The 12,166-nt window shown below is 33.2% G+C and overlaps 1 protein-coding gene across 1 annotated transcript; it reads right to left on the bottom strand.

Annotated features, from left to right (window-relative positions):
• Window positions 1-1,029: 1,029 nt before the first annotated feature.
• PGO_060360 (hypothetical protein, conserved) lies at window positions 1,030-8,835 on the bottom strand (the record flags this gene model as incomplete). Its single annotated transcript, XM_028686680.1, has 2 exons — window positions 1,030-1,215; window positions 1,516-8,835. The coding sequence occupies 2 exons, from the start codon at window positions 8,833-8,835 to the stop codon at window positions 1,030-1,032; spliced, it is 7,506 nt and encodes a 2,501-aa protein (XP_028542481.1).
• Window positions 8,836-12,166: the final 3,331 nt, after the last annotated feature.

Genomic DNA, 12,166 nt, shown 5'->3' with positions numbered 1-12,166 from the left:
GACCCACGAAAAAAAAATTCAAATGAAATTCATATGTCCCATTTTTATACAAAGTAGTACCAGCAGAGGAGGGAAAACATACTTTTCACTTCATCTGTTTTCGCAATACGCTAGGAAAAAGGGGAAAAAAAAAAAAAAAAAAATGCAGTCTTTTTTTTTACCTGAACATTGCAGTCATGCACAAACACGTACGAACATATAAAAATACAATTTTTTTTTTTTTTTTTTTTTCCTTCCAAAGTTTACATTTTTTCTTCTACTTTTTTAAAAATGGAGATGGATAAGTAAAATAAAAATCTGTGCACATACAACAGTGTAACATGTGAGAAAGACAAGTTCACAAAAAGTTTTCCACGTATGATGTGATTAATTTTTTTATAAGTTTCGTGCAAAAACGTAAAAAAAAAAAGAAGGAAAGAAAGAAAGGATGCGAAACAAGGTGAAATGTATCCTAAACACATGTTAAAAAAGTTAGTAAACAGTTAACTGTGGAAAAAATATATTCTTCAGATAATTTGCAAAGGTGTGGAAAAAATACATTCTTCAGATAATTTGCAAAGTATGGAAAATCAAAACATGAACAGGAAATTGAACACTATTGAAGAGTTCAGTGTCTATAAGCGTCGGAGGGATGCTTCAAAATTTGGGATATATTCAGGCGAAAAGAAAAAAAAAAAAAAAAAAAAAATTAATCGCTAAAAATGTTAAGTGTTAAATGCTGAGTGTCACGTGTTAATGTGGTTAAAACGTCAAAAGATTAACATCCGATGGTGTATTCAAATCCGATATAAAAATGTAATAAACTATGTCGTTTGTACAAAAAGTTCTCAACTCAAGTGTGTGCACTGGGTTTCGAAAAAAGGGATATGCTTAAAAAAAAAAAAAAAAAAAAAAAAAAAATCGCCATAATTTGCCGTAATTCGCCATGATTCGCCATGATTCGCCATAATGTGCCGTAATTCGCCATGATTCGCCATGATTCGCCATGATTCGCCATAATGTGCCATAATTTGCCATGTTTCGCAGGAGTCATAACTCTTCGTCCCATTGCAATATCGGCTGGGGCTTGGGGATAATAGTGAAGGGTTTGTGAGGGGGTGGAAACAATTTGTTCAGTGCAACAAATCTGTCAGAATCGCAACAGCGAACTGGCAGCATGGGTTCAAAGTATCCCATTTCGCTCCATATTCTCATTTCGTCAAGGAAAAACGGTCCCTGAAATAAAATAAAAAAAAAATAAAAAAAAAAAATAAATAAATAAAAATAAAAAAAAAAATAAATAAATAAAAATAAAAAAAAAAAAATAAATAAATAAAAATAAAATAAAAATAAAATAAAAATAAATAAAATAAAAATTTGCATGGATGGAAAGTCGTTTGTGTATGCTCCATGTGTATGCACTGATCGATGGAAGAAACATTCTCAGTGTAAACGTTGGCAACGCGTGTGGTGCACACACACACAAAGAGGGCCACAAGTGCACTCCATGTGTTGTTCCTCTACTCTCATCCGTACCTGTACTACCCCCTTTGGATCCACGTATTGCCAGCACTTGTCCCGCAAAGCATCCGGGCGTTTGGTTTCTTCAATTTCAAATAAATTGCATGTTGTATTTTTTTTTTCACCTGAACTGTTCATACTTTTATTGGTGCTACTCGTCTTGTAAATACTTTGAATATTGCTAAGTATTTGAGACGACTGCGATGGAACTTGGGGAGTGGAATGTGGTGAATGGGGATGAGCTAAGGTATGCTCAACTGTTTCATTCATGTCCTTTTCAAAATAGTCTAAATGGATTTTTTCCACATTTTCTGATTTCTTTTCTTCATTCGTGGAACTTCCCCTTATATGACTCATGGATTTTGATTGGTTATTTTTGTGCTCATTTTTGTGCTCATTTTTGTGCTCATTTCTGTGCTCATTTTTGTGCTCATTTTTGTGCTCATTTCTGTGCTCATTTTTGTGCTCATTTTTGTGCTCATTTCTGTGCTCATTTCTGTGCTCATTTCTGTGCTCATTTCTGTGCTCATTTTTATGTCCATTTTTATTTGTCTTATAAAGTAAACCTTGTGCACTCCTCAACATTCTCATATAATCATTCGTGCTATCAGCATCATCCATATTTCCTCTCCCTGCTAAGCTGATACTTTCTTCACCAACATTATTTTCTGTTCCTGCCATGTTAATACCCTTCGTAGTAGAAAATGCTTCAGAAGGGTTAATAATATTTCCTGCACTATTCATATTGATATTCTTTGGAAGAGCATTGTAATCACTAAAATGGATACAATCATTTGGAGAAATGTATTTATTATTGTGTTTAGTAAGATGTATATCTTGTTTTCGGGCCTCGATCTGTGGGCTTATTATAATATCCCCTTCTTCTTTTCTGCAAATTGAAATGACTTTTTCTGTTTTCAAATCCTGTTTCTCCTGATTTGTGTGTAGAATTTTATCAGCCTTGGCATTTTGAAAAATGTAATTTAGATGCTCTGCAGGAGGTGATACTACCGAACAATGGCTCTGCTCATGGTACTGTTCCTTATTCCTCATTAGAATCATACTTTTGATCTTAAGTGCTATGTTATCATCATCTTCATGATGATGATGATGAGGAGGAGGAGGAGGATTAACATTATCTTGGATAATAAACTTCTTCCCTACATGAGAATTATAATTTGCTTTGTTCAGCATAGGATTTGCAGTCATGTAATTTTCTCTGATCGGCAAGGTATTATTCATACTACTTTTGGTATTATTATGGGAGCTGTTGCTATTCTGAATGTTGCACACATCACCACCTTGCACACCACTTTGTAATTCTATTTGTTTTTTTTTTCTCAATAATTCAAGGAAGTTGTAGTTCTGTGACAAGTCTTGAATACTATCGTGTGTAGGGGTGAGGGGTGTGTATGGATGGGTAGTGTTTTCCTGGGTCAATTTATTTAAAAGAGATCTGTTAATTCTGTTTAGAAGGGGAGATGGACATGCGTTCATACTGTTGCTACTGTTACGATTTTCGTGCATGTAGCTGTCGTGAGTGCTGCCCTTGTCATGATTCAAACTACCAAGATTGTAATTGCCACCATTGTGATCACCACCATTGTTACTCTCTGTGTGATGATCACTTCTAACATGTACGTCCCTGTTTAATGCACCCCCATCGTCGGGCTCAAAGGTGGCTGTGCTGATGACATCATCATTTCCACTTCCACACCCATGAGTTGGGATATTCTTGTCGCCCCCATAACTAATAGGAGAAGGAAGATCTTTTAAGTTATCTCCTTTCATGTGTTTTATGAAATTCTTCATCTGTTCATCTTTATTTAATAGAACTGAATTTAGCATGTAATTCCTCTGAAATTCATTGAGACTTATTTTATTTTGAATTAGATTTTGTCCATCGTATGGTTCCTCGTTGTATGTACTATGTTCATTTATTTTTTTTTGCATCATTAATTTTTGTTGAATCTCCATCATGCTAGTATTGTTTTTTCCATTTTTTTTTGATGAACACTTTTGTGTGGCGTAATTATTATTATATTTTTTCGAGAAATCCTCTACGTGTATTAATTTCTCATTTGTATTATCAAGGTATTGGGTAGAATTGTCTTGCATTGGTAATGTGTTCATCATATATTCCTCATATGTCGGTATGCAAAATTTTTGTAGAATTTTTTCTATATTGTAAATGAAGTGCACAATGTTATGCTTCTCAGAATTGTTCATAATGATTTTTTCCTTTTTCTGCTGATATAGATTATCATGCTGCTTTAAGATGACGACAAATTGTTGAAGTAAATTCTGATACTTTTCTTTGTTTTTCTCAAAGTTATCCTTCACTAAATTGTGTGCATAATCTAAGAGGGTTTTTAATTCTTTCAATTTTGATATAATTTTTTTTTCTTTCAAAATGTGTTCATTTGTGTTTATTGTACTATTGATCGCATTCACTGAACTTGATGTTCCACTTTCTTTTTCATCCATAGAACCGGATGAAATAGACATAGAATCATAAACCTGAATTTTGTGATAAATCCAGTATATCTTTAACTGAATAAGCTGTATATTAAGAGTATGGTAAGATTTTAACAATTCACAAAAATCTAAATTAAGTAAATGTGTTTTTATATTTATTGGGATGGAACTATCCGGACTGGATGTCATCATTCTGTTCTTCATCATTGAATTATTATTCTTTTGTATTTCATTTTCTTGTTTCTTCTTCTTCATCATCATCATCATTAGCATTTCTTTATTTCGAAAATCTTTGTTATATTGGCTATATGCATTTTTACTGCTAGTATTTCCTTCAGTTGTAGAAATATATTCATTCCCCCTTGAGATATCTATTTCCATATTTTCTCTTTTGAAACTCGACATTTGCTTGTATTCGTCTCGAATATCTCCTCCCACAATAATCTTTCCTGGAGAATGGGTACTACTACTACTGCAGTTGTCAATATGTTGCGTTCTTTGTGTAATATGACCAATATGACCAGTATGATGATTAGTGATTGATTCACTTGGACTTTGACTCTTTGGAATAATGTTGACCTTTGCATGCGGCAACACTTTCTTGAATAAATTTAACAAATCTTCATTCGATTGTCTATTCTGATGATTCACACTTGGAGGGTTCATCACATCTGAATCGTGTGCACCATGGGTTGCACTTCTAATATGGCAATTTCCGTTACTACGCATGTTCAATTCATTAGATGTGGAATCATTAAGTCCCACAGTATTATCTCCACACCCCTCAGCGATAATTCCATGTGCGCGCATCGCAGCTTTGTTCATATGGTTTGCGAGAAACAAATGATTGTTGCTTGCATAAGCAGAGACGTTACTCTTAGATGTATCATCAAAATCATGCTGAAGATACGTGCTCGCGTTCATTTCGGTATTATTATTATTATTGCTACTCCTATTATTATTACTACTCCTATTATTATTACTACTCCTATTATTATTACTACTCCTATTATTATTACTACTACTATTATTACTAATATTTATACTCTTCTGTTTCAGCCCACTTAGTTGACTAAGCACGGGGAAGGAGGAGCTATTACTGTCGGCTGTTTTTTCATTTTGTAATTCATTCAAATGGAGATAGTGATGATTATACAATGGCGATGCAGTTGCAATGTTTTCATTCGGTACGTTAAAGCGATGTTGTCCATATTCTTCATAGTTAACAATGTCTTTATTCTGCAAATTGTTTTTCCACATTTCGCTATTTCTTAAGATATTGTTATTTTCTTCCTTATTATAGCCTAAGATATGTGGAGAATTATTAATGCTGCTACAATTCGTGCCATTTGTTAGTAAAAAAGTGGATGTATTGTTTTCTTCAGATGGGTTATTAGCCATCATGTCTACTGATTCTTCTGCATTGCAGAGAGAAGTCTCGTTATTCTCACACAGATAACATTCAGATGTGATAAAATCAGTGGGGGAGGAGGGAATGACATCTTTGTTCCATTTCTGCTTGTTGTTTAAACCAGATTTGCCTTTCATCATTTTCGAAAGGAAGCTTGTAAATGTGTTGACGTTCTGTTGTGCTTCATTATTTATCACATCTGGAGATGGGGTTATGGGAGGTGATGTCACCATCATTGTATTTGCATCGTTGGTAATGTTGTTAAAAGCATTGTTCTTATTAGCCTCGTGTATTGTTTCATTTTTTTTTTTCTTCTTTTTCTTATTTTTTTTTTCTTTTTTTTTTTTTTTTTTATCCATATCTTGTTCTTTTTCATCGTTCAAGTTGCTATCTGCTGAATATTTCTTTTCAGCATTGTCATCTTCTCCTGTGCTTCTTTTTTCCTCCTTCTGATCAGCTCCCTTCAGCTCTTCTTTCATTTTTTCATTCATGGAAGAGCTTTTATAGAGTTCTTCAAAATGGTTCTGCACAAAGTCCTTTTGGCTTGAATCATTTTGGATGAAATCCCTTTGGATGGAATCATTTTGGGTGATTCCATTTGGATGCATAATACCAATTTCATTGTTGTTTTTTTTCATACAATTCGGAATGTTTGTAGTGTCTTCAATATTCTGACTTGCGTATGATTCAAGCAGATTGTTTTCTAAAATTTGTTTTGGGGTAAAGCTGTTTTTAATTACATCCTTTTCGACCTTCATTTCATTGTCTTGGTTATTCTCTTTATCCTTATCCTTTTTTTTCTTCTTTTGTTTCTTCTTGTCATCTGCCACACTCATATTCTGGCTCTTCACATTTTGAAACATGGAATTCGTATGCACATTTGGATCCTTACATCCGGTCGTAATGGTACTACTCATACTAGAGCCATCTCTCTTGTGTTTATCAAGTGTATTCTGCATATCACCAACACCAATGTTTTTGTTATTCGCGAGGATATCCAGGTTTTTATCTTCTGAAAGGTTAGTGATTCCATTGTCCTGTTTCTCATCAACCGATTCCCCACTGTTCACATTGTTGAAGTTCACATTGTTGAAGTTCACATTGTTGGAGTTCACATTGTTGGAGTTCACACTGTTGGAGTTCACATTGCCGGGGTTCACATTGCTGAGGCTTCCCACGCTTCCAACACTTCCAACACTTCCAACCTTGCTGTCTTTGTTCGTGGGACACACACTTTTTGGCGAGAAATTGTCGCCACTCGTAGGTGCACTAGCTGGTGTAGTAGCAGAAGTAGCAGCAGGAGTAGAAGCAGATGCAGAAGCTGCGCCAACTAGCGATGTGGTTAAAACTCCTGGCACGGCTGGCACTGCGGCCGCGGCAGATGCAGCTTGGTTCCTCCAATCGACATCCCAGTCGTAGGCATTGCTAGTCTTCTCACCCTTCTTCTTCCTACTAGCGTTGTGTGGGAGTGTCCCCGTTATTTGCACAGAAGCACCGGGAGCCGAGGTAGAAGCTATCACTTTTCCAATTTTGATTTTCTCATTCTCGTAATTATCTCCTTTACTTTGCTTAAAGGAACTTTCATCATGCACGTCAGATCCGTTTCCATTGCTGAGGTTGTTACAGATGGTGATTCCCATGCCGCTTCCCATTCCTATGGTGATTCCCATTCCCATGCTGCTTCCCATTCCCATGCTGCTTCCCATTCCCATTCCGTTTCCCATTCCTATAGCGCTGCTCAACTCCATTATCCCTCCAGCTGCTCCCGTGCGATTTACACCTTCATTGTTTAAGCACTTGATTTTATAAACACTACGTTTGTTGTCTTTTAGATTGGCCTGCGGTTTGGGAGGTTCAGGGAAAAATCCTGGAAGAGTGTTCTTCCACTTGACATCATAAAGTTCATTAAAACTGAAGCTATTAATTAAGTTGCCTTCATATGTATAAATTTTAAAAACATTTTCAACTTTCATTCTTGGATATGTCGAAGCTGTCATAAAGAGAGTTCCATCAGATGACCAATCACATAATACTGTACACGGTTCTCTATATTGTTTTATTAAAATAACTGAATCGTCTTTTTCTTTGTAATAGAAATTAATATCTCCTGCAAGATTTCCAAATCCACCTAGAGCTATCATATTACCAAATGGACACCATTTAATCGTATTTTTATATTGAGAGGTAATTTTTAATTTAACATTTAATGTATGATCATATAGGTAGATAATATTATTTGACTTTCCTTCGATTAGGAGAAATTCATCACTTGTTTTATTCCATTTTACATCTTGTGCTATATTTTCATTAATTTTCTTTATGAACATATTTTTAAAAGATAGGGAAAAATAGTAACAATTACTTACATAACCGTAGGATTTATTTGTTGTATCGTTTGTGTATACCATAAGTATCACATGTTTTCCACTATGAGACCACATACAATTAAGATTATCTAAATTATAAAAGCTTTTTTTTATTAATAATTCTAATGTTACGACAGAAGTTTTGTTTTCACCAAAATTTTCTAATGCTTCTTTTTTTTCTTCGCTTGGAGTGTCAATTTTTGTTGTTTCTCCTCCTGCTTTGGAATAATTATTACCAGTAATGCCAAAACTAGAGTTACCTAAACAAGTAGACATATTTTCATTCAATTGGATATCATCTGAACATGTATTTTTCCTTTTTCCACAATCTTCCATATGTCCATGGTTTTGAGATGATAATAGGCCTTCAATTCTATATACATATACATCCCCTAAGAAGTTATTTTTCGTATGAACAATAAAAAATCTTGCATAATTTTCACTTACGTAAGGTGATATATACATGGCTATAACATTTGGATGATGCCATGTGTAGAGATAATTCATCGGGATATCTGTATTCTTCAAATTGTGAAGAATGTCTGGATCTGTATTTTTCAATTTCAAGGTATCATATACATATATATTCGATTTTTTTTCCAAAAAAAAGTATTTATCATCATCTGTAAAATGGATGATAGGCCAATTGCTACATATTTTTTTTCTAATTCTGAAAGAACATAAAATTTTATTATGTGATACATTATACACTAAAAGGTTCCCTATTGTAACATAATTTTTTTCTTCAAATGGTAAAAAAAAAACAACAAATTCATTCCTTGGGGACCATTGTACATGTTTTATTAGTTTGATGTTATCTGCATTAAATAATTCTTTGTACCTTTTTAAACAGGTAATTTTATTTACTTTTATATTTGCACTATCAGCATAGTTTGAGATTAGTAATAACCCTTCCAACGAATGTAATATAAGAAATGAGTTCCCATCGCACGACCAAATGGCATCATGTATACATCCATCATATTCGAAGGTAATTTTGCTACTGTACTTTTTATCATCATTTTTTTCAAATGTATAAAGCTTGATTCCGCTTTTCGATCGAATCAAAAGTTCGTTCATCTTGCTCCCACCTGTGTTGTCCCTCGTCATACAACCCTGATTATGATTTGTCATATGGATATGTTTATCATACGACATATTGCACTGCTTTAAGAGGTTCACTTCATGTGCAATTTTTGGGCTGCTTGTCTCGTGACTTGGCCCCATAATACCAAGGTTATATATGGGGGCTCATGCCTCTCCCCACGTCTACCACAGAATTACGTTTTGCGTGATTGGCTTTTCCGTAAAATCTTGGAAAGGGGGATATCCTAACGCTTACACAATCGTGTACATAAATGTATGTGCACTATTATGTTTGTGCTTATCCTTTCGTTTGTACTTATCTTTTCCTTTTCCTTTTCGCTTTCGTTTTTTTTTTTTTTTTTTTTTATTTTTTTTTTTTTATCGCTTCGAAGAATTATTGACGTGGTATCCTACGGGGAGGTAAATAACTGGACGTGTAGATGACGGTTCCTCTTTTTTTTTTTTTGGTTGTTGTTATTGCTGATTCGTTTTTACTCCATGTAATTAGGAGTTAAATGTAAATAATCTTTATTCTGGATGTACGTGTTTTCTCGTCCATTTCGATTATGGTCAGTGAAATTGGAGAAAATAATTTTTTCTTTTTTTCTTTGGAGGTTGGGGGAGAGTGGCAGAGCTTACAAAAATTGGTATGTAAAAGACTGTTTGCTTGAAGCACAGGTTAGGAAAAATGTCGATCATGCAAATGATAAAAAAAATAAAGATAACATAATGAATAAATAAGCAGTAAATACATAATAAACATATAATATATGAATATATAGTTTAGCTTCTTCTCTGTCATCACTTAACAAATCAATCTGTGAAAAGTGAACCAGTACACACTTTTCTAAATTGGGATTAAAGCTTTTGTACGTAGGTTGGAAAATTGCAGCTTTTGGTGGCCATATACAACATAGTTATGCTAAGTATATTCTTAAAAACACGAAGTTTTCACTATAAAACTAGCAATTCTGATAAATGCATATGATGGGGTCAAAATGGGGGGAAAATGCTTTCGTGTAGGTGCATATACATACATATATATATATATATATATATATATATATATATGTACATATACATAATGTGCTAATTGCGGATGGAATGTTGAAAAAAACGGGTGCTTACATTTGTGTTTTAAATACATACATACTCGCATTTAATTGGTCTTTTTGCATAAACTAAGCTTACACTTTTCAAACTCGAAAAATAATCATAAAAAAAGGGGTGATACGATTGAGAGTGATGGCAATGTTGCAGGCGTAACGCACGGGTAATGTATGGATAACGGGTGCGAGCAAATATTTGTTCATAAGTTAGTGCATTTTTGTTCATGCAAAATATTCGTGGATACACGGCTAAACATTTACATGTACTTGGGATATATATGTTCATACATATATATACATATGCACGCACTAACCTTATGTGCGTACTATACATTTTTAAGTCGTATCCAAAGCCTTTGGCTCAGATCATTATCCTCTGCTTTAATTACATGGGCGTTTCAATATGTGACACTGCTGCCATTTCGTTTTTACATATATGAAAAAATTGTAAGGTTTTCACGTATGTGTAATTACATATGTGCATATTGTAGCGTTTATACCTTACCTGATTATATATAATGATGTAAAATAAAAAAATTAACTGGCGAAATGTTGGTACTTCACATGAAGAAATCATATTTCGTCAAAATTATACAGTTCATCAAGGGGGGGAAAAAAAAAAAAAAAAAGTATTCGTTCGTACATAAACAATGTACAAAATATATGGTATGTATTACATACGTATGTGATGAAAAATAAAAAAAAAAAAAAAAAGAAAAAAAGATAAAAAGGTTAAAAAGATAAAAATGAAAAGGATAAAAATGAAAAGGATAAAAATGAAAAGGATAAAAAAGAAAAGGATAAAAATGAAAAGGATAAAAAAGAAAAGGATAAAAAAGAAAAAGATAAAAAAGAAAAAGATAAAAAAGAAAAAGATAAAAAAGAAAAAGAAAAAAAAAAAAACGGTAAAGAAGAAATCGTAAAAAAAAGGAAACGTAAAAAAAGGAAACGTAAAAAAAGGAAACGAAAAAAAAAAAAAAAAAAACAAGTACTATGTATGTATACTTGTTCATACCAAAAAAAAAAAAAATAAAAAATGACCCGTTCAGAAAAAAGTACTTAATCGTAAAGATAAAAAGCGTGGCCCCCGCCGTTCTGAAAAAAAAGTGCTACTTGCTCGTGAAAATAATATGACCGTTCAGAAAAAAATATTTATTTAGAAAAATGTGTTTACTCGGAAAAATGTATTTATTCAGAAAAATATATATTTCAGAAAAATTTACTTGTTCAGAAAAATATATATTTCAGAAAAATTTACTTGTTCAGAAAAATGTATATTTCAGAAAAATCTACTTGTTCCAGAAAAAAAAAAAAGAAAAGTACTTCACTTCAACGTAATTCAAAAAAAGATTCTTCATGAAAAATGTTACTCTTTCGTTAAAGAACATCAACCCTTTTTGTAAAAAAAAGAAAAAAAAAAAAAAAAAGCATTATAATGAACCCAATAGCACAAATGGAACTACACACTACTCTTGTTTTTATGTAAAATCCCTGCGTCTTATATGTAGAACTGCCAAAGGTATTCCCTCCTCCCTACCCCTCTAAAAAGATTACTACTTTGTCGGAAAAAAAAAAAAAAAGAGAAAAAAAGGGGTTAAGTAAATAAATAAATACTAAACATTATACATGTGGATGCTTATGTACATTTTTAAATCTAACAGTTGAGTAGCTACGAAAAAGAGGTTATAGGTATAGGTAATAATGAAGAAAAGTGGTATGGATATATTTTTCGACACCATCCCATCTGTATGTATCCCAACTTTTATAGATATATTTTTTTTTTCATTTTAATCACATCAAAACGGGGAACATTCTATAAACGTGAATTTACAGCTATTAGGGGTGGGGGTTTCTCCATGACAACTCGTGAAAAAAATTTCCTGAATGACTACGCGTGGGTGCAGGTGTGTGTACATTGGCAGTTTATTTCTCAACCTTGAAATTAAAGAAAGTGGTTACACAAGCATACATGTATAGCATATTATACCTACATATATGTATATATATACATATTCATACATCCATGCGCGCACACGCATACATAGACATGTATAAGCGACGTTCACATTTTATCAGCCTTCTCTACATGTCATTTATGGAATGATGTTTACTGTTGTGTGGGTGACCCACGAAAATGCACATAAATAACATTACGGAATTGTGCTCTCGTATGGGTGTTTTCATAAATGAAAGACTAGACAAATGGATTGCATATA

Source organism: Plasmodium gonderi, assembly GCF_002157705.1.
Source record: "Plasmodium gonderi DNA, contig: Chr06, whole genome shotgun sequence".
Classification (NCBI taxonomy): Eukaryota; Apicomplexa; class Aconoidasida; order Haemosporida; family Plasmodiidae; genus Plasmodium; species Plasmodium gonderi.
The sequence above is the reverse complement of the archived record's forward strand: the minus strand, read 5'-3'. Positions and strand labels throughout refer to the sequence as shown.